General features: G+C 43.4%; 1 protein-coding gene across 1 annotated transcript; it reads right to left on the bottom strand.

The window, feature by feature from the left end:
* Positions 1-14,758: 14,758 nt before the first annotated feature.
* Positions 14,759-22,308, bottom strand: TCHH (trichohyalin). The gene is made up of 3 exons (XM_061120797.1): positions 22,177-22,308; positions 20,725-20,890; positions 14,759-20,131 (listed from the first exon to the last, which is right to left on the bottom strand). The coding sequence occupies exons 2-3, from the start codon at positions 20,860-20,862 to the stop codon at positions 15,794-15,796; spliced, it is 4,476 nt and encodes a 1,491-aa protein (XP_060976780.1). The 5' UTR covers positions 20,863-20,890; positions 22,177-22,308; the 3' UTR covers positions 14,759-15,793.
* Between the last annotated feature and the right edge of the window lie 677 nt (positions 22,309-22,985).

The raw sequence follows: 22,985 nt of genomic DNA, 5'->3' as shown, positions 1-22,985 counted from the left end.
GTATTATCTTGTTTCATTTATTGACTTTTGCAGGTTATAGTTTTGGGGACTCTTTGGGGTGGTTGTTGGCTATTTTTCTTAACCTAAAGACACAATTACCTTTCTGTTTGACAAATCACAGGGCTGGCAGGGACCTCAGAAGTCATGATTCCTCTTTCTGCCCACAGGATAGACTGTATTTGACCTAGCCTGGACATATGAGTGTCAATCATGTGTTTAAAAATAGAGGCTCCAGTTCGCCATATGACAAAAGTGGAGATACTAGTTGAATCAGATGTTTTGCTGTTCTGCTCTCCTTGCCCAAAGGCAGCATTAGAAAAAAATCTGAGTGTGCAGAATTTTGCTTACCTAAGATGCGCTATTTTAAAAATGTGATTGATATCTACTCTTTAAAGGCACTTTTACAATCCAAGGAACTTAGAAATGAGCATCCATATTACTGTGTTCTTTCTGTTAAAGGGAAAGGGAGACAGAAACCATCAAGCTGAGGACAGGTAGGAGAGAGCCTAAGATGCTAAGCTGGCAAATTTGGGATTACCTCCTAGATCTGCATCCCTCTTAGTGGAGAATACTTAATTAATAGGAGAATTGGGTTCAGCTTTTTTGATACTTAAAAAGAGAATAGAGGATGTTTTAAAACATTCTTTTCTGCTTGCAAAAGGATTTTAGGATTTTGTAAACAAGTGTAAAGGACAAAGACCAAGATAATGGAAAGGTAGGGATAGAGATAATTATGAGAGAAGATTGAGGCTAAGGCAAGCATTGATATTGAGCAAAACCTTGTTCTGATTTTCTTGATAAACAAGGCAAGTACAAGGGAGAATGTTAAACATAAACATGGCAAACAAGATAAACAAGGCAAGAATGTTGGAGTGAAAAAAATCCACGCTGATAGTTTCTACCTATAAAAAGTATTTCTTAGCATTTTCCCCTAAAAGGGAGAAGAATTATACTGAGAACTGGAATATCATGCAGAGGTCATCTTAATTCTGATCAGTCAACATCCCCTGAGTACCAACTGTTTCTCAGACACTATGCCAGCCACTGGGGTATTTTAAGTTGAGTAAGTTTTATCTCCCTGTCCTGGAGTTCAGGAGCCAGCCTCATGAGAAAGGATTCAAGGAAACTGAGTATGTTCAAGGCTGGATTGAAGACTTGGGGGAGGAAGGATAACTGCTTTGAAATATTTGAAGAATTTCCATAGGGATGAGGAATGGGGAGGGACGAAAGGAACTAATGTTCACTGAACACTTATGACCTGTCAGATGCTTACATGGGCTGTCTTACGTAATCCTCATTGTCTTTTTGGATAGTCATTATCCACTTTTAACAGATAAGGAAGTTAAACTCTTAGTTGTTAAGTAATTTGCATATGGTCAGGTACCAAGTAAATTGCAAAGCCTGAATCAGAGTTGAAGCCCTTCTAGACTAAATTTCTCTGAGCCTGTGCTGTCTCCATTATCTTGAGTTCCTTATTCTATGTAATGCCAGGGAATAGAACTAGAATCAGTGGTTGAAACTTTCTACAAGGCAGACTTTATTGACATGTACACACTGCTATATTTTAAATGGATAGCTGACAAAGACCTACTGTATAGGACAGGGAAATCTGCTTAATAATCTGAAGTAACCTAAATGGAAAAGAATTTGAGGAAGAATAAATACATGTATATGTATAACTGAACACAACATTGTTAATCAACTGTGCTGCTCCTGCTGCTTAGTCGCTTCAGTTGTGTTGGACTCTGTGTGACCCTGTGGACTACAGCCCACCAGGCTCTTCTGTCCATGGGATTCCCTCGGCAAGAATTCTGGAGCGGGTTGCCATGCCCTCCTCCAGGGGATCTTTCTGACCCAGGGATCAAACCCAGGTCTCCTGAGTAGCAGGCAGATTCTTTAGCACTGCGCCACCAGGAAAGCCCCTAATCAACTATACTCCAATATAAAATAACATTAAAAAAAAAGCAGACTTAATTCTTAAGAACTTTTTAAGGGGTAGTTGTCTGACGATGGTGTCGGCTGCCTGTAAAGTAATGAGATCACTGTCACTCAGTTCAGTTCAGCTCAGTCGCTCAGTCATGTCTGACTCTTTGTGACCCCATGAATTGCAGCACGCCAGGCCTCCCTGTCCATCACCCACTCCCGGAGTTTACTCAAACCCATGTCTATTGAGTCGGTGATGCCATCCAGCCATCTCATCCTCTGTCGTCCCCTTCTCCTCCTGCCCCCAATCCCTCCCAGCATCAGGGTCTTTTCCAATGAGTCAACACTTCGCATGAGGTGGCCAAAGTACTGGAGTTTCAGCTTCAGCATCAGTCCCTCCAAAGAACACCCAGGACTGATCTCCTTTAGGATGGACTGGTTGGATCTCCTTGCAGTCCAAGGGACTCTCAAGAGTCTTATTCAACACCACAGTTCAAAAGCATCAATTCTTTGGCATTCACTGTCACTAGACCTATTTAAATAGAGGTATTATATAATCTACTGACCAAGTTTTAGGAGAAATCCTGCCAAAGGAAGAGGTGAGGCTGAAAGTGGCTTACAGTGAAGGACACAGAACTCTTCCAACTCTAAATGTCTATGGTTTTAGGTTACAGTTTCTATTTAGAAAATCAAGGTTGGATCTGCCTTGTCTTGGTGTTGTCCTCTTTGGGTTGATTGTGTCTGGGACATGGATGTCTGTTTTTCTTTTCCCGAGTTAGGAAAGTTTCAGCTATTTTGTCTTCAAATAATTTTTCTGCCCCTTTCTCTCTCTTTTCCTTCTGGGATACCTACATGTGAATGTTAGTATACTTGATGTCCCTGAGGTCTCTTAAACTGTCCTCATTTCTTTTTACTTTTTATTCTTTCCTTCTGTTCAGTAATTTTCAGTGCTCTGTCTTCCAGTTTACTCATCTGTTCTTCTGTATCATTTAATCTACTGTTGAATCCTTCTAGTATAATGTTTATTTTAGTTATTGAATTTAAATTTTTTTGTTGAAGTATAGTTGATAAGAAGAAAATAATGCCATTTGCAGCAATGTGGATGCAAACGGAAATGATCAGTTATAGTATTCTTCATCCTTGTTCTTCTTTATATTTTTTAACTCTTTGTTAAAAACCTCTAACTTCTCCCTGTGCTCATCTAGTCCTCTCCCAAGTTCTTTGAACATCTTCCTGATCATTACTTGAACTCTATATCTCTACTTCACTTAGTTCTTCTTCTAAGGTTTTATCTTGTTCCTTCATTGGAAATATATTCTTCTGTTGCCTCATCTTGTCTAAGTGGTGTTTTTGTCTCTACGTGTTTGGTAGGTTGGTTATGTTTCCTGATGTTGGAGAAGCAGCCTTTTGTAGGAAATGTCCTATGTGTCCAGAGGCACACTCCCCTCTGGTCATCAGAGCTATGTGCTCGGGGGTGTCCCTATGTGGGCTGCATGGACCCTACTGGTGTGAGAGGCTGACTGCTGTGGGTGGTCTGGTAGCTGTGGCAGGTCCTTGGTCTGGTTGGCCCTGCCTTGTGTGAAGGCTGCCACAAGCTGGTTGGAAGTGTGTCATGAGGCAGCTGGCTATAGAACCCACTGGTTGGTAGAGCCAGGTTCTGAAGTGGGTAGTTGTGGGGCCAGGGTTCCTAGATCCAGTGTCAGCAGCTTGCTGGTGAGTGGAGCTGGTTCCTGAAACCATCCTGGCTGTTGGGTCAGAATGTTTCAGAGCTAGTGCTGGCCCACTGACACGTGAGGCTGGCCAAGGGGTCCCAGCACTGGTGCCAACACTGGTGAGTGGGTCTGGATCTCAGAGCTAATAAGCTAGAGGGAGGATTCCAAGATAGTGCTTCTCAGCACCAGTGTCTCTGTGTTAGGACAAGCTCCCCAAAATGGCTGCTGCCAGTGTCTGTGTCCCCAGGCTGTGCTCCAGTTGCCTCCTGCCTCTCTGGGAGGCTCTCTAAGACCAGCAGGAGGGTCTGATCAAGGGTCATTTCAAATTACTGCTTCTGCTGTGGATCCTGGAGCATGTGAAATTTGGGATGTGGTTATTAGCAGTGAATTATCTATTTCTCAGTTGTCTGGCTCTCCTGAAAGTAAGCCCTGTTAGTCTTAAAGCCCTGTGCTCTGGGGGCTCATTTTCCTGGTTCAGGACCCTGGGGCTAGGAAGCCTGGCATGGGGCTGAGACCATTTGCTCCTTGGAGAGAATCTCTGCAGTTCTGATTATCCTCCTGTTTGTCGGTTGCCTACCCTTGTCATTCTCATCAATAATTGTTCTGTAAATAGTTGCAATTTTGGTGTGCCAGTGAGGTGAGCTCAGGGTCTTCCTATTCCACCATCTTGGCCACTGTTCTTCCCCAGAATGTGTTTTGAAGCAGTGATGGAGGTGAAGGCAAATCTGACTGTCCGAACCTGGGGAAGCTCTGTACTTGGAATTAGTAGGAATAAAGGAGGTGGGGGTAAGAAGTAGGGCTTTAAACAGGAAAGCAATTGAATGTTTACATAAGGAACTTATGTCTCAGCAGTCATTCCCATACCCTTCCTCCAATTTAGAACATAGAGCATAGACATTTGGTCATATATTGCCTTATCTTCCTAGCAAAACCCTACATGACTGGTCTCTAAAGAAACTGAACAAACTTCCATAAATGTAGACTCCTTGAGGACAGGACTCTATATCTACTTTTCCACTTTATCTCTAGAAGCTGTAAGAGTATCTGGACTACAGTAGATGCTTTGTTGGTATCTGTTGACTCAATAGACTGAAAGCTAAAGCTAATGCTCCAGGAAAACCTTGTCATTTGTATTGAGGGGTGGGAGTGAGTGCAGCCTGATGGCCATTTACTTGCAAATTGATAGGCTTCTCCTCTATCCTGCCATAAATTTCCATTCAAGGAAGAGGGCTGCTGTGTAAACAGACCTACTTAGGCAAATCAGATTTTATTGATATAAAGGGGTAAGTAAGAATATTTAGGCATATGAATAAATCTTATTACCTTTCCCAGAGGATCTTCCCAACCCAGGGATTGAACCCAGGTATCCCACATTGTAGGTGGATTCTTTACCAGCTGAGCTACAAGGGAAGCCATGAATAAATCAGTAGCACAAAAGAGAAAGAAGGAAATAAACAGACAAACTGACCCCAGAGGAAATAGGTAACAATTTAGGAAGTGAAAGAGAAGTTAAAAATGCTGATTAATATCTCCTAAGAGATTAAATGAAACAAGATTAGGATGTTCTGAATACCAATTAGAAAACAAAACTAAGAGAATAAAAAGTATTTTAGATTAATTATAACTCTTTAGATGAACAAAAAGCAATAGAATTAAAAAAAGAACCAAAAAAAAAAAAAAAAAAAACCCAAGTTTTCAAAAACTTCTAGAATAGCATTGTCTAACAGAGCTTTAGATATTTGCACTGTCCAATCTGATAGCCACTAAGTTATATGTAGCTCAAAATATGACTAGTGTGACTAGGAAACTAAATTTTAGATTTTATTTCATAATTTTAAATTTAAACACAAATGGTCACGTTTGGCTCATGACTACCATATTGGACAATACAGTTTTAGAATATAAAGCATGGAAATAAAAAAGAAATGTAAACAGTGGAAGAAAAGAAATATACATAATCAACTCAGGAGATCCCACTATCAACTAATAGGAACCTCAGAAAGATAAGACATAAAAAAAGATTAAGGAATGAATAGACTTTGTAGAGACTTCAGATTTTAAAAGAGCCACAAAATATTCATCTACATATATCCTTGGAAATTTTAGAACACCAAGGAGGAGGAAAAGAAAGGTCCAGTATCTTGCCCAAGGCCACGAAACTAGTAAGTGGTAAACCCAGTTTTTGCTTTCAGGCAAACTTGCTACTATGCCTGTGTGCTTAACATAACAATGTAGACATCTCCAAGTGTTAGAGTCCGTGCATGTAAAAAGCATGATATATTTGGCTGTGGTTAGCAGACCCAGTTATTGTTAAGGGTGGGCTTCCCTGGTGGCTCAGATGGTAAAAAATCTGCCTGCAATACAGGAGACCCGAGTTTGATCCTTGGGTCCAGAAGATTCTCCTGGAGAAGGAAATGGCAACCCACTCCAGCATTCTTGCCTAGAGAATCCCATGGACAGAGAAGTCTGGTGGGCTATAGTACATGGGGTCTCAAAGAGTTGGACATAACTGAGCAACTAACACCACCAACACCAGAAATGTAAAAGTGTAAGTGATACTGTCAAAAGTTGCTAGAAAAAGAAACATACTTTTATTGGAAAGGTAACAGGAATTGGAATAATGAAAATATTAAATAATGACAAAGGGAGAGAAGAAGAAAGGTAGTGCAAATCATTTAAATCTTCACCTCTCATAGTGGAAATATCATTTAAAACTGATAAATTTTATGCAACAGGTTACTGCCAGGAAAATCTTAAAAATATATTTAAGAGACTTTTTTCTCTGAGGAATGGGACTGGGGTTAAAAAGATGTGAGCCAGAATGATCCTTATAAACTGTCAATCGGGTTCATCATTCCCCTGTTTAAGAAGACAATAATATTTTGTTTTTCTCAAGATAAATATAATATGGCTTACCAAGCCCTTGTAACCTTTCTAGCCTTATCTTTTACCATTTATCCCTGATATTCTAAGTTCTAGTCAGATTTAATTTGACTTCCTTGAACCCATAGTACTCTCTCTTGCCTCCAGTCTTTGAATAAGAATTTCAATCTATCTGGAAAGCTATTTCTTTTCATCTTTGTGTGATAGATTCCTAACTATTCTCAAGTTCCAGCTTAAACATCAGTTCCCTTGGGAAAGCTTTTCTTGATCCTGCTAACCAGAGTAAGAAGATATTGCTGTTCTCTTAAACTGCGTTTTTCTGACCTTAGCACTTAGAGCAGAATGTCTTACACTTGTTTCCTTCTCCCACTTCTAACCATCCTCTCTCCTCACCCATGGTCAGAAATGAAATCTGGGGATTGGCTTGGTCATGACCAACTAAAGAAAGCTAATGTGAGGACATTTTGTAAGGTGCTCCAGGGAAAAAGGGAGGTACAGGCACTAGCATAATAAGGTCAGGGTTATTATTTGATAAGAAATAGATTCAAAGTAATGGTAATAGGAGGAATAAAGTTGATTCATATACCAGAGAAGGAGGCTTTCAAAATGAAAATAATCCTCATGCTGATGAATTGTATTTGAATTCAAATGCTTATGAGAAAACCAGCCACAGCCTGGAATGGGAATCTCACCATTGCTTCTCACTACATCTCCCTACCCCACCCCCAGCACCATGCGACCACAATCCGCCTTTCCCTTGACCTACCCATGCCTTCTTACCCCACTAGGGTCACTGACAGATACTAAAACTATAGCTTATTCCAGTTACTAAACAAAATCAGAAAAAATTGAGGGGGAAGAATCATGAAATTCTATAATGCCCGACATTGAAGAATTTTCAATATATAAGAAAGGACTTAGGGCTTCAATGTTCAGAGGGGAGAGATGGCATGTTAGATGGGGATGAGAGGCCTCAGACAAAAAGAGCTATTAGGGTTATATGAATTCATTCATTTACCAAATAGTTATTGAACGCCTACATTATACATCTAGTTCTCACAGCTCCTTGAACCAGGTTTCTTTGCATGCAGTTCAGAAGGCTTCATCATAGGCCCCAGGAACTTTTGAAATTCTAGGCAAAATTTTGAGAGTGTTTATTTTTCTAGCAAGACAGTCCACATATTTCATCAGCATATCATAGAACTCTATCACTCTTTGTTTGTTATGGAAAGAATATACAAAATAAAGAATTTCAAGTTGTAGTCTCTGTTTTCAAGATATTTTCAATTTGGCAGATGAAGCAAGTATAAAACCTACTAAGGTAGAATATTATAATCAATAAATGAGTAAATATAAAAAGTCTTATAATCAATGAAGAGAGATCATGTATGTTGGGGAGATGAGGAAAGATTTAGGGAAATGGTGGGACTAAACCTGAGTAGAAATTATCTTAAATTATTTTAAACCAAGTAGAAATTATCCAGGTAGACAGAAAGGAGACAGGCATTCCAAACAGATAAAATTATGCTAATAAGTCTCTAAAGTAAGGACAGTTATCAGCTCGGTTCAGTTCAGTCGCTCAGTCGTGTCTGACTCTTTGTGACTCCATGAATTGCAGCATGCCAGGCCTCTCTGTCCATCACCCACTCCTGGAGTCTACTCAAACCCATGTCCATCGAGTCGGTGATGCCATCCAACCATCTCATCCTCTGTTGTCCCCTTCTCCTCCTGCCCCCAATCCCTTCCACCATCAGGGTCTTTTCCGATGAGTCAACTCTTCCCACGAGGTGGCCAAAGTACTGGAGTTTCAGCTTCAGCATCAGTCCTTCTAATGAACACCCAGGACTCATCTCCTTTAGGATGGACTGGTTGGATCTCCTTGCAGTCCAAGGGACTCTCAAGAGTCATCTCCAACACCACAGTTCAAAAGAATCAATTCTTCAGTGCTCAGCTTTCTTCACAGTCCAACTCTTACATCCATACATGACCACTGGAAAAACCACAGCCTTCACCAGACGGACCTTTGTTGGCAAAGTAATGTCTCTGCTTTTTAATATGCTGTCTAGGTTGGTCATAACTTTCCTTCCAAGGAGTAAGTGTCTTTTAATTTCATATAGGATGTCCTAATTATGACAAATAGTCTAGTCTGGTTTAACACATGGTTAGCTCTTGGAGTGTTGTGGGGGTCAGAGTATAAAAGGTGGCTTATCTCTAGAATGTGGAGAGCCTTAAGGTCAAGCTGAAGACCTCAGACTTTATCTTTCAGAAAACACTGATGTTTTTTAAAAAGGGGAGTGATGACAAACGGAAATCAGACTTTTAAAAATTTTGGTGATTTGAGTGCTTTCCTGATGGTTCAGAAAATGATAACCTACTCAGAAATCTACCTCTTGGGTTAGTTCCAGATTATTGCATGTGACTGTCAGCTCTTTTACTAACAAGTAAGCAAGTGCTTATTACATATTACATAGATCACAATCTCAGCAGATTACAGTCCCAGTACACTTGCTGAACAAACTCTTAATTAATATGACTGAATGAAAATATTAGCAATGTGTAGTTAGTGCAAAAGATGGAGCACAGATGGGTTTATATTTAACTAATGGCCACTGACTTTTAGTTTGAGTGGAACCAAGTTCCAGGACTTTGTTTGCTCAGAAAAGAGTGTTATTAATTAAATGCATATGTAAATTTCATAAATGAGAGGGGCAATAATTTTGGGTAGTCCAGTGGTCATGTATGGATGTGAGAGTTGGACTGTGAAGAAAGCTGAGCACTGAAGAATTGATGCTTTTGAACTGTGGTGTTAGAGAAGACTCTTGAGAGTCCCTTGGACTGCAAGGAGATCCAACCAGTCCATCCTAAAGGAGATGAGTCCTGGGTGTTCATTGGAAGGACTGATGCTGAAGCTGAAACTCCAATACTTTGGCCACCTCGTGGGAAGAGTTGACTCATCGGAAAAGACCCTGATGGTGGAAGAGATTGGGGGCAGGAGGAGAAGGGGACGACAGAGGATGAGATGGTTGGATGGCATCACTGACTCGATGGACATGAGTTTGAGTAGACTCCAGGAGTGGGTGAAGGACAGGGAGGCCTGGCGTACTGTGATTAATGGGGTCACAGAGTCGGACATGACTGAGCGACTGAACTGAACTGAACTGAGGGTCACAGAAAATGAGGGTAGATTTAGAGTCTTCTCCCTCATTGAATAAACCTGGGATGATAAGAAGGTGCTCTGGAGGAATATGGGAAACAAATGAAAGATCAGTTCTGACTGGCTAGAAAGAAAAGACCTTTGATGCTGAAATTAGGGTCTGATGATCACCTTCATCAGTTAATTCTTTTCCTTGTTTTCTGTTAGCTAAAGGTAGTTGTTGGGTTGAGGGCTTATTTGAGTTGCTTTGAGAATAAGCCAAATGTTAGAATAAAAGTAATTGTTTTAGTCCTGAGATAACCTTGGTGGTGGCTATTTCAGTCTCATAATTTGGAATATGAAACAGTGGAGGCCCAGACAACTTAAGTGGCTTGCAAGAGAACACATGGATAGTAAAGTGAAAAGACAGACCAGAATGACTACTTCACCACTGTATGCATATTGCTTAGGATGCCTGGCACATAGGAAATGCTCACTAAATATTTGTCCAATGAATAACTGAATGAACCCCAGGCTTCTGATTCCTTGTAGCAGTTGTTCCACTGTACCATAAAAACTATGGGAGATTTAATTTAAAAAGTGTCTTTGAGCAACCAGGACCTGGTTGTACCTGTACAATGTCAAAGGATAAAGATTATCACAATATAGGTAGATTTCCCTAGAAACATAATCTCACTTTCCATGGTATGTTAGTTTTCTAGGGCTATTATCACAAAATGCCAAAGACTGGGTAGTTTAACCAACAGAAATTTATTTTCTCAAAGTTATGGAGGCTAGATGTAAAAAGTTAACGTGTTAGTCAAGTTGATTTCTTCTGAGAGCCATAAGAAAGGATCTCTTCCTTGCTTCTATCCTTGACTTGTAGATGGCTATCTTCTTCCTATGTCTTTACATCATTTTCCCTTTGTCTACAGTCCATTGCCCCCCTTCTTATAAGGACACTCAATATTCATATTGGGTTAAGGCCCCGCCTATTGACCTCATTTTAATTTGATTGCCATTTAAATACTATATATCCAAATATGGTTACATTCCAAGGCACTGAAGCTTAGGACTTCATCATTAGAACCTTTGTGGGGGGACATAATTCATAACACATGGAGACCAACTTTTCCATCACACAGCATAATAAACCCTCAACCCCATTTGCCAGCATCAGCCAAGGTGATGTTAATAGAGCTCCCAGTTTATAGTTAATAAAAGAGTTAATTCCTAGGCACGTTGATAAGAAGTCCGGGGTCCCCAAGGAGGAGAAAGGGGTCTGGGGCTCTCGAAGTGGAGATAGGGGTCTGGAATTCTCAAGGAGGAGGAAAGGACAAACATCTTTTTTTCTCTACATTCCTTAGTCTTAGTCACATAAAACATTTTTTTTTTTCTTTAAGCCAGGAACTGATGATTACACAACAAACAACTCAGTTTAAACTCTGTACTAAGGATTATGTAAAAACAATGTATCCTGCTTGAGGACAGTTTCTCCTTCCTGGAAACCTTCTGGCTAATCTTGTTATCTTAAAATGTAAATTATGGGAGTGGGTCTAGTAAAATCTTTACAACCTTGAGACATTCTTTTGATTTACTGTAACAACTAATTAAAAAGTATATAACTCCCTTGGCTAACACTAGCGAGGGGGGCATTCTCTGTCCCCCTTCTGATGTCTATGTCAGAAGCTTTCTCTGTGCCTTTTTATACTTTAACAAAACTTTGCTATACAAAAGCTCTTGAGTGATCAAGCCTGGTCCCTGGTCCTGAAGTTAAATCTTCTTCTTCAGAGTTCACGAATCCGAAGCTGTTCACCTTAAGCTATCAGTTAAGCAGCCAATTTCCCAAAAGCCTCAAGGTTCTTCCCATGCATGTACATTATCCTGGTGGAGCAGGAGGGTTGCCTGCCAGCATGTTCTCCTGCCAGCACGCTAAAATAAGAGCCATAGGGCATAGGCTGGCTGATTTTTTTTAAAAGTACCTGTTATTATAATTGTGATGAAACAATACTTTCTTCTTTTGATTTAAGCAACACAATCCATGAGGTGACTTAGTCAGAAGGTGCTTAATAATAATCAGGCCAAAAGCATCAGACTATCATCTAAAGATCCGAACACCCCTGTTCCACCTGCTGGAATCTATATTTAATATTCACACCTTGATAACTAGGAATAAATCCAAGAAGGCCCTGATGTCAGATAGTATCATTTCTAATTTTGAGGGTCAAGGTTGAGAAGATTTCCTAAGATAGACACAACATTTTGGTCAATGGTGGAGACAAGAAAGCTAAGCCTATGGCTCCTGAGTATCATTCTGATAGAGTAAGGTGGCACTTTTTTCAAGGAGCAGGAGAAAAAAAAAAAAAAAAAAAAAAAGGAGCAGGAGCTTCTCTCTCATTTTAACACAAATAGCAGATGCCCACTAAAGACAAATCTTGGGACTCCCCTGGTACTATCTTGGAGCTCCATCTCTTTCAAATGATTTCTCACTGCAAAAGTACTTTCCTCTTAAGTGTATGCTTTTACTTACTAAGAATCTTCACAGAAACCCTGGAAAGAGCCTCACTGGCTTTCCCCAGGGTCCTCTCAGTAGACACTCATTCCAGAGCCTCCTTATAAATCCCAATCCCAGGATGCTTCTGAAATACACACTCATCATCTAAGTGACAGTTCAACATAATAACCATGATAAAAAATAATCAAAGTCCTTCACACTTCTTGCAGCACTTCAAAAGATGAGGAAAGAGCCAATTTCCAAAGAAAAGAGGTTATTTAATTTTTGTATTGCAAGCTGAAGTTTCAGGCCATTTTCTTCTATTGGCTCATCAGACGTCAGAGACCAAGAAGCTGCTGTGTTCTTAGAAGGAAATATTAACAAATACTGGATGCACCATTATTTGTCATGAGCAGTGAGTCACTGCCAGAGAGTGTTACTAAAAGGTATGTGAGATCTGGCCGCTTGCTGCTTAAAAGTCAATAAATAGGCCAGGTTGGTAGAAAGCAAAGTTTGCTTTTTTCCAGATTCTGGCAACTGGGGATGGGGGTGGTGGACGTCTGTCCAAAGGCCGACTGCCCCCACTGGCAACCACTGGGGCAAGAGCTTTTTAGACAGAAGTAGTGGGTGAGGGGAGTATATACAGAACATCACAGTCATCTCTGACAGTCATCTTCAAATTGGCATTGATGGTCTGACCAGCATCATGCTGGTTGTTTTAGATATAGTTATCTTCAATTCCAGTATCCGTTTCTTTCCATTTCTTATTGTGGCAGCTTATGTAGTTAACCTCTCCACCTGGTGGGGATTTTGGTATCTATAAGACAGCTCACAGGATATGGCTCAGAATATTATCTAAAGCACTTGAGAAGGAATTAAAAGTCCTTGACTAGGCTTCAGTTCAGTCACTCAGTCGTGTCTCTTTGTGACCCCATGGACTGTAGCAGGCTTCTCTGCCCATCACCAACTCCCAGAGGTTACTCAAACTTATGATCATCAAGTGAGTGATACCATCCAACTATCTCATACTCTGTTGTACCCTTTTCCTCCCGCCTTCAGTCTTCTCCAGCATCAGGGTCTTTTCCAGTTAGTCAGTTCTTCATATCAAGTGGCCAAAGTATTGGAGCTTCAGCTTCAGCATCAGTCGTTCCAATGAATATTCAGGACTGGTTTCCTTTAGGATGGACTGGTTTGATCTCCCTGCAGTCCAAGGGACTCTCAAGAGTCTTTTTCAACACCAGAGTTCAAAAGCATTAATTCTTTGGCTCTCAGTTTTCTTTATAGTCCAACTCTCACATCCATACATGACTACTGGAAAAACTATAGCTTTGACTAGATGGACCTTTGTTGGCAAAGTAATGTCTCTGCTTTGTAATATGCTGTCTAGGTTGTTCATAGTTTTTCTTCCAAGGAGCAAGCATCTTTTACTTTCATGGCTGCAGTCACCACCTGCAGTGATTTTGGAGCCCAAGAAAATAGTCTCTTACTATTTTCATTGTTTCCTCATCTATTTGCCATGAAGTGATTGACCAGATGCCATGATCGTAGTTTTCTGAATGTTGAGTTTTAAGCCAACTTTTTTATTCTCCTCTTTCACTTTCATCAAGAGGCTCTTTAGTTCTTCTTTGCTTTCTGCCATAAGGGTGGTGTCATCTGCATATCTGAGGTTATTGATATTTCTATTGGCAGTCTTGATTCCAGCTTGTGCTTCATCCAGCCCAGTGTTTCTCAGAATGTACTCTGCATCAACTTAAATAAGCAGGGTGACACTACACAGCCTTGACATAGTCCTTTCTGGATTTGGAACCAGTCTGTTGTTCCATGTCCAGTTCTAACTGTTGCTTCTTGACCTCTGTACAGATTTCTCAGGAGGCAGGTCAGGTGGTCTGCTATTCCCATCTTTTTAAGAATTTTCCACAGTTCGTTGTGATCCACACAGTGAAAGGCTTTGGCATAGTCAGTAAAGCAGAAGTAGGTGTTTTTCTGGAACTCTCTTGCTTTTTCTATGCTCCAATGAATGTTGGCAATTTGATCTCTGGTTCCTTTGCCTTTTGTAAGCCCAGCTTGAACATCTGGAAGTTCTTGGTTCACGTACTGTTGAAACCTGACTTGGAGGATTTTGAGCATTACTTTGTTGGCATGTGAGATGAGTGCAATTGTGCGGTAGTCTGAACATTCTTTGGCATTGCCTCTCTTTGGGATTGGAATGAAACTGACCTAATGACATTATTTTTATTTGGTCTCCTTTGACTGTTGTCCTTTGTTTCTATGTGTTCTCATTTCTCTGATTAAACTTGACTAAAGTTTTCCACAGACAAAAAGTAGGACATGGGGGGAAGGGCCATAGAGCCCTGTTCCATTTCAGAAAGACAAAGAGTTGCAGAGTCAAGAATAAAAATACTTGGAAAAAGAATCCTAACTTGGGGGTGGAAATAATATAGCATTCACTCGAATAGAGAAAAAATGGTTGTGGAAAATGGAGTTTTTTTTTTTCCCCACAATCAGACATCAATGATAGTAACCAAATACCCTTAAATGACTGGAAAGTTATGTCAGTTCCCAGACCATTAAATCTTGAGTTACGGTTTGATGCACAGTTAAAACAGACAAAAATAATTGCCAAAATATTTATTATTAATTTTTCACACAGTCCAATTATTTTAACATGTCTCCAAGGTAGTATCAGTAGGCCTCAAAGGATTGTGGGTTGACAGGGCTTGTCAAAGGGCCTCTAGGGGCTTGCCCCTCTGTCCACAAAACTTCCCTTTTCCCCACCCCCAAATGCTCTGTGATCTCTTGTTGGCTCTAGAGCAAGACAGATGTTTACAGGATCCTGAGCAAGTCCCTTCTCAGCTAAAATTAACAAAGGCAGTAATATTCTCAAGCTCATCCAAGACTGGGGGAAAGGAACGGAATGCTACAGGCTACAGCAGACATGGTTTTAAAGTTTGAGCTCTGGAGTTGTTTGAGAAACACCTTGCTTTTGCTTCATATTTTAAATATTTATGGAGTTAAGTGTAAAAGAAATTAATTCTGATTCCAAGTCTTATAGACATTTCTTCCAAGTATGGGCTGAATTCACAGTGACTTTTTCTAGAGAAGCCATTCCTCCTGCTCCTGCACTATTCAGGGGTTCTTAGAAAAATTCAGTCCCCTTGCAGAATCTGTGCTAATTATGCCACAAAAAATGGGAGGCTATTTCGAGATATATATTAACATAATTTAGGCCAGGAAGAAATATCAACTTGAACATAAAAAATATCTGAGCTCTCTACAGGATGGGTCAACAAATAAAAACCTGACCCATTCTTTTGAATCTCAAATGTACATAATATTTTTGTTACTTCTGAAAGCAATGAATGAACGTGTTCCCCAAACAAAATTCCTTAAACAAATTAAATGGCTTTTATGTTTTTAAAAAATGCACACCACATCTGCACCAAAGAGCAAAGACATCCTAAAGAACTATTTAAGGAAGAATAAAAGGCAGTGAAGTACAAAGCACACGAAAAAGTATAGTTTAAGATTTTGTAAAAAAGAGGTATTCTAACACCAAAGTTTTCCCACAACCAGAGTCACTTGGTACTCAGTGATTCTCATTTTCCTTTGCTTGAAGCTTCAGCAGGTGTCGGGATTTGGCAGCATCTCTTAAGGGCGGTACTGAGATCTCTGCTCTTGGATGTACTCGTAGAGCGGGCTGGAGCGCACCGGGGCACTGGCAAACTGCCGCTTGCCAGCTTCCAGGACCTGCCGGCGGCCCTTGTCTTCCTCCCACACTTGGCGGCGGCTCTGCTGCACGTCGCGCTCTTGGCGACGCCTCTGCTCCTCCTGCTGCTGGCGGCGGAGCTGTTCTTCTTCCCGGAATTTCCTCTCCCGCTCCTGGCGGCGTCTCTGTTCTTCTTGCCTCAATTCTTGTTCCTGACGACGCCTCTTCTCCTCCTTAGCAAACTGCTCCTCTGCCCGGTACTGCTGGTCTAGCTGCTGGCGGCGCCTCAGCTCTTCCTGCTCCTCGCGGTGCAGCTGCTCTTCTTGCTCGAGGAACTTCCTGTCCTGCTCCTGGACGCGGCGCTTTTCTTCCTCTCGCTGGCGCTGGAGGCTCTGCTCTTCCTCAAGGAACTTCCTGTCTCTCTGCCTCTGACGTCTCTGTTCTTCCTCTTGCTCGGCGCGCCTCAGTTGTTCCTCCTGGGAGAAGACCCCCTCGAGTTCCTGACGGCGCAGCTGCTGTTCTTCCCTTTCTCGGAGGAGCTGTTCCTCTTCTCGGAACTTTCTGTCGCGCTCCTGGCGGCGCAGCTGTTCCTCCCTTTCTTTCAGAAGCTGTTCCTCCTCACGGAACTTTCTGTCGCGTTCCTGGCGAAGTTGTGGCTCGCGCTCCTGGCGGCGCAGCTGTTCCTCCCTTTCTCGCAGGAGGTCTTCTTCCTCACGGAACTTCCTGTCGCGCTCCTGGCGGCGCAGCTGTTCTTCCCTTTCTTTCAGAAGCTGTTCCTCCTCACGGAACTTTCTGCCGCGTTCCTGGCGAAGTTGTGGCTCGCGCTCCTGGCGGCGCAGTTCTTCTCTTTGCCGCAGGAGCTGTTCCTCCTCACGGAACTTTCTGTCGCGTTCCTGGCGGCGCAGCTGTTCTTCCCTTTCTCTCAGGAGCTGTTCCTCCTCACGGAACTTTCTGTCGCGTTCCTGGCGGCGCAGCTGTTCTTCCCTTCCTCTCAGGAGCTGTTCCTCCTCACGGAACTTTCTGTCGCGCTCCTGGCGGCGCAGCTGTTCTTCCCTTTCCTGCAGGAGCTGTTCCTCCTCACGGAACTTTGTGTCGCGTTCCTGGAGGCGCAGCTGTTCTTCCCTTTCTTTCAGAAGCTGTTCCTCCTCACGGAACTTTCTGTCGCGTTCCTGGCGGCGCAGCTGTTCTTCCCTTTCCTGCAGGAGCTGTTCCTCCTCACGGAACTTTCTGTCGCGCTCCTGGCGGCGCAGCTGTTCTTCCCTTTCCTGCAGGAGCTGTTCCTCCTCACGGAACTTTCTGTCGCGCTCCTGGCGGCGCAGCTGTTCTTCCCTTTCTTTCAGAAGCTGTTCCTCCTCACGGAACTTTCTGTCGCGCTCCTGGCGGCGCAGCTGTTCTTCCCTTTCTTTCAGAAGCTGTTCCTCCTCACGGAACTTTCTGTCGCGTTCCTGGCGAAGCTGTGGCTCGCGGTCCTGGCGGCGCTGCAGTTCTTCTCTTTGCTGCAGGAGCTGTTCCTCCTCACGGAACTTTCTGTCGCGTTCCTGGCGGCGCAGCTGTTCTTCCCTTTCCTGCAGGAGCTGTTCCTCCTCGTGGAACTTTCTGTCGCGCTCCTGGCGAAGCTGCGGCTCCCGCTCCTGGAGGAGCAGCTGTTCTTCCCTTTCTCGCAGGAGCTGTTCTTCGCGGAATTTTCTATTTCGTTCCTGGCGTAGCTGTTGCTCGCGTTCCAGGCGGCGCAGCTGCTGTTCCTCTTCGCGGAACTTTCTGTCGCGTTCCTGGCGGCGCAGCTGTTCTTCCCTTTCTTGCAGGAGCTGCTCTTCCTCACGGAATTTTCTGTCTCTTTCCTGGCGGCTCAGTTGTTGTTCTTCGCGGAATTTTCTATCTTGTTCCAGGCGGCGCAGCTGCTGTTCCTCTTCGCGGAACTTTCTGTCTTCTTCCGGATAGCGTATTTTCTCCTCTCGTTCCCCTTTCAGCAGCTGCTCTTCCTCTCGGAATTTCGTATCTCGCCTTTCGGTTTCCTTTTGCTGCTTTCGCTCCAGCAGTTGTTCAGCTGGGAATTGCCTCTCACGCTTTTGCCGGCTCCTCTCTTGCTCGCGTTCTCTTTTCTCTTCTTGTTCGTCCTGCAGGGGCCGCCGATCCTGCTGGAATTGACTCTCCCGCACCCAGGAATCATCCAGTTGCCGGCTCTTTTCTTTGTTCTCTCGGTGTTTGAAGTAAACCCTGTTATCACGACCTTCATTTTGGAGCAGATCCTCATCCAGCAAATGCCTCTTCCTGTCCAGGCGCTGCAGCTCCTCCTTCTCTAGCTGTCTCTCGAGCTCCTGGCGCCTCTTCTCACATTCCTCTCTCTGCAGCTGCTGCTCCTCTCTCTGCAGTCGCTCCTCCTCCCGCAGCAGCTCCTCTTCCCGATATTGTCTTTCCCGCTCTTGGCGCCTCTTCTCTCTCTGCAGCTGCTCCTCTTCCCTCTGCAGCTCCACCTTCTCTAGATACTGTCGCTCGCGCCCCTGAAGCCTCTTCTCGCGTTCCTCTCTCTGCAGTCGCTCTTCCTGCCGCTGCAGCTCCTCCTTCTCGAGATACTGCCTCTCACGCTCCTGGCGCCTTTTCTCGCGTTCCTCTCTCTTCAACTGCTCCTCTTCCTGCAGCTCCACTTTTTCTAGATATTGCCTCTCGCGCTCCTGGCGCCTCTTCTCGCGTTCCTCCCTCTGCAGCGGCTCCTCTCTCTGCAGCTGCTCCTCCTCCCGCAGCTCCACTTTCTCTAGATATTGCTTCTCGCGCTCCTGGCGCCTCTTCTCGCGTTCCTCTCTCTGAAACTGCTCCTCTCTCTGCAGCTCCACTTTCTCTAGATATTGCTTCTCGCGCTCCTGGCGCCTCTTCTCCCGTTCCTCTCTCTGAAGCTGCTCCTCTCTCTGCAGCTCCACTTTCTCTAGATATTGCTTCTCGCGCTCCTGGCGCCTCTTCTCGCGTTCCTCTCTCTGAAACTGCTCCTCTCTCTGCAGCTCCACTTTCTCTAGATATTGCTTCTCGCTCTCCTGGCGCCTCTTCTCCCGTTCCTCTCTCTCAAGCTGCTCCTCTCTCTGCAGCTCCACTTTCTCTAGATATTGCTTCTCGCTCTCCTGGCGCCTCTTCTCGCGTTCCTGTCTCTGCAGCTGCTCCTCCTCCCGCTGTTGTCGCTCTTCCTCCCGCTGCAGCTCCACTTCCCGATACTGCCTTTCTCGCTCCTGGCGCCTCTTCTCCCGCTGCAGCTGCTCCTCTTCAAGCCGCAGCTGCCCTTCCTCGCTCACCTGCTCCCGTTGAGCTGGCTTGGCGTACAGTGTGTAGCGGCGTCTCTGGCTTTCCTCCTCTAGTTGCCACCTCCAGTTTTGGTCGTAGTGCTGCTCTTCCTTGCGTCGTTGCCTCTCCTCGTCTTCTTGAAGGCTCTGCACCTCCTCGCGGGTTTGCTGCTCCTGCTGCCTCTCGAGCAGCTCCTGCTCCTGGCGGCGCCTCTGCTGCTCTTGCCTGCGGGGCCTGGAGTAGACTTTGCACTGACGGGCGTCGGCCTCACTTTCTAGCTGCCACTGACACCTCGAGGTGCGGCTCTCGCCCCGCTCATCTTCCTGCGTCGCCTCCTCCTGCTCGCGCCTTAGCTGCTGCTCCTTGCGCCGCAGCTCCTGCTCCCGCCTCTCCTGCTCCAAGAGCCTCTCCTCGCGCCCGCGCCTCTGCCTTTGCAGCTGCAGCTCTTCCTCCAGACGCTCCCTCTTGAGCTCCTGAGTCTCCCGCCTTTGGAGCTGCTCTTCTTCCTGGCGCTCGCGCAGCTCTCCTCTTTGCCGCTGTTGCTGTTCCACCTGGAGGCGCTGTCGCTCCCGTTGCTCCTGCCTCTCGAGCCTTTGCTCTCGGTTCAGAAGCTCCTCCGGCTCCCGACCCTTGGGCCTTTGCTGCAGCTCTTCCTCACCACACTCTTCTTGTTCTCGCCTTTGCAGCCTCTGCTCAAGTCTTTGTTGCTTCTCCCTCAGCTCCTCTTCCTCAGCGAGCTCCTCCAGTTCCTGCCTCTTCAGCCTGCGTTCTTCTAGTTGTCTGTCCTGGGGCTCGAATCTCCTTTGGTCTTCCCTCCTGCGATCTTGTAACGGGTTTCCTTTTCCCTCACGCTTGGCTTCCTTCTCATTTAGCCCCGAGGCCTGGCCGAGAGCGTAATAACAAGCTGCAGCCACTTTGAAAACGATCGCGAGGAATTCATGGAAATCGATTAGCCCGTCACGGTCGCGATCCTGAAGTTCCAGGACCAGGTCTACCGTTTCTGGGTCGTGTGGTCTCTGAAAAAGAAATCAAAACTTTTACAATGTACTGTTTACAGGTAGTAAACTCCCCCCACCCCCAACACTATATTTTATAATATGATGGTACTCAAAAGACATTAAGAACCATTAGAAAAACACTCAGTGTATATGGAGTCTTGTCCGCATGTAAAATGTGAACAACCTAATTTTAAAGCATACATTTGTTGGAAATTTTTGCATCTTATAATTTAATGCTGATCAAAAGAACACAAGTTATAGCTGGGTAAATAAGAATGAATTCATCCTCAAGAGACAAAGCAGTGGAAATTTATGAAGATTTGCAGCAGCCATTTCTGTCTGAAATAGCCAGTATGCCAATTTGATTTTTATCCCATGTTTGAAAACAGAACCAAACATTTGCAGAAATAACCATTTTACTAGAGAAGAGCCTGATTAAATAATTAACTAATTAATTAGCTTCAGACTCAGAAATGAATGGGGAATGTGGTGTAGAACTGTCATGGCAATAAATGAATATAAAGTCACTATTCCTTGCTCTGGTCTCTCCTGAGAAGAAATTTCATAGCTCTAAATCAGTAGAGAAATTTCCTTTTCTTGTTATTTCTTACCCGAAGGATATCTCCAAATTCCCTCTCAAGCAGATTCTTCAGGTCTTTCTTGCTTAGTGTTGTCCCATCACAATCATGTGAGGCATATTGATTGAAAATTTTAGTGATATTAAAGATGCTTCTCAGAAGTGGAGACATTTTTTTCTTCCTTCAAGTTCAAGTAAACCTAGAACAATAAAATTGGATTCAGAATCAAACTCTGTTTCTGATCTTGGGGAGGCTTTCTCCACAGTTTCAGGCAGATCCCTAAATAATTTGACTTTACCAAAGTATTTTCAACTGGGACTTTCAAAACATTTTGTCTTTGAATATGGCTCAGTTGGTAAAGAATCTGCCTGCAACACAGGAGACCCTTATCCACCGGTTTGATCCCTGGGTGGGGAAGATCCCCTGGAGAAGGAAATGACAACCCATTCCAGTACTCTTGCCTGGAGAATTACATGGACAAACGAGCTGGACAGGCTACAGTCCATGGGATCACAAGGCTTTGGACACGACTGTGTGACTGGTTTTCACTCTCATGTAGTGCTTATAAAAGGAAAGAGAGATCCTGAAAAATTTCAAGCCAGGGACGCATCTCAGGCTATTCTGTAGCTAGCGCTTGATTTTCTACCCAGTTTGTATTATCCATATCCTTTCTCTTTCTTCCTATTCCCTAGTATTTTTCAAATCAGACAGTGAAGATTGTAGATATTTAGCTTTGATATGTTGCTACTCAAGAATTTTCCTCTAAAATTGAGCAATGAGGCTAGGTAAAACCCAAAAGGTGAAGGATCTTAAAATGAATAAGTAAACCTAATTGTAGCAGCAAAACATTTGGTGGTAACTGGAACAATAAAAAGGGAATTTCCTAACTTTATATAGTCCTTTAGAGATTTAGAAGTATAATTCGTAAGTCACCAGCTCTTAAGTACTACTTCCTAATCAAAGGTGGTATTGTAATATTTAGATATATTAATGCAGAAAACAAAGTTCATGTTATTAGCCTTAATTCCTACGTATTACAAGTATTCAATCATTGTACGTTTCTGTTAGGTGCTTTCTGACTGGCTGCCAGATTCTGTGAGTCAAACTGAACCTGGAAAGCTGGCTTCTTTAGTTTCTTCTCAACTTCAATACTTCAGGTGCCATAACCACATGAACATAGTCCATATTGGGTAGAAGCAATATAAAAAAGAGAACTGAGGGCTGGCAAACTTTTGAGAGAGCAGTTTTTAGGAAGATGAGCAACATAAGTCATATATGACCATCCTCCAACCCCTGATGTGCAACCAAACTTACAGAGTTAAGTGCTCCGTAGAAAGATGGCATGGAGTTAGTAGGAATTAGGTATATCTGTAAGATACTGGTGCCATCTGTCACATAGACCCTCCTCAACCCCCCCAACATCTACAACAGCTGGAAAATGACGAATCGTATGGAAAGAACAGGATCCCACCGAATGGGACTTACCCACTTCACCAGAGGAAGAGGTCAAGTGCTCGCTGACACTGCTGGCAGGTGTACTGAACAGCTGGGAGCTGGGCCTTTTATAGAGGTTTTAATTGTGCCCTGAAGAGCAACTTAGAACAGAGACACCCACTCTGTGGGATGGCCTGATTCATTCCTAACCAAGCCCAGCTCCACCTCTGTCTCCACGAATGACTTGTTTATCTTGCTATTTGCTCACGTAGCTCTTTGGCACGAGGTTCACAGACCTTTCCTCCTGACAGAGTACTGTCTCCACCTAACATGAAAGGATAGAATATTTGGCAGAATCTCTAATTTTCCTTAATTGTTAAATAAAGAAATTCATGTTCAGAATCTTAGTTAATTGCAATTTCATTACAATGTAGTGACCTGTAAACCATTTACTTTATAAAAGATATAAATTCTAGACTGAGGTTAAACAGAAATTTTGGCATAAATTAATGAGACCCAGATGATTTCTTTCTGGGATATGACAGTCCATGGGGGAACTGCCTGAGGCCATTCTAGGTCAACAAGAGTTTGTAAGGAACTCATTTTAATTTCTTCTCTAAAAATGCTGGTGGGAAAACATTTGCATCTATATTCTTTGGTCTTATGATTTTCCTACAGATTGGAGATCATGTCCTTAGAAAATAATTTTGAAGGGTACTTAAAAATATGTTTTCATCAAATTGTTCGTAAAAGAACTTGAAATCTGTGAAATTTCATTATTAGTGATATTCTATCTAAATGAAATTTGCTCATTTCTTTTCTCATTAGCATATTGATGCCCCTGGAGGAAAAGAGCTGGT

Source organism: Dama dama, chromosome 20 (assembly GCF_033118175.1).
Source record: "Dama dama isolate Ldn47 chromosome 20, ASM3311817v1, whole genome shotgun sequence".
Classification (NCBI taxonomy): Eukaryota; Metazoa; Chordata; class Mammalia; order Artiodactyla; family Cervidae; genus Dama; species Dama dama.
The sequence above is the reverse complement of the archived record's forward strand: the minus strand, read 5'-3'. Positions and strand labels throughout refer to the sequence as shown.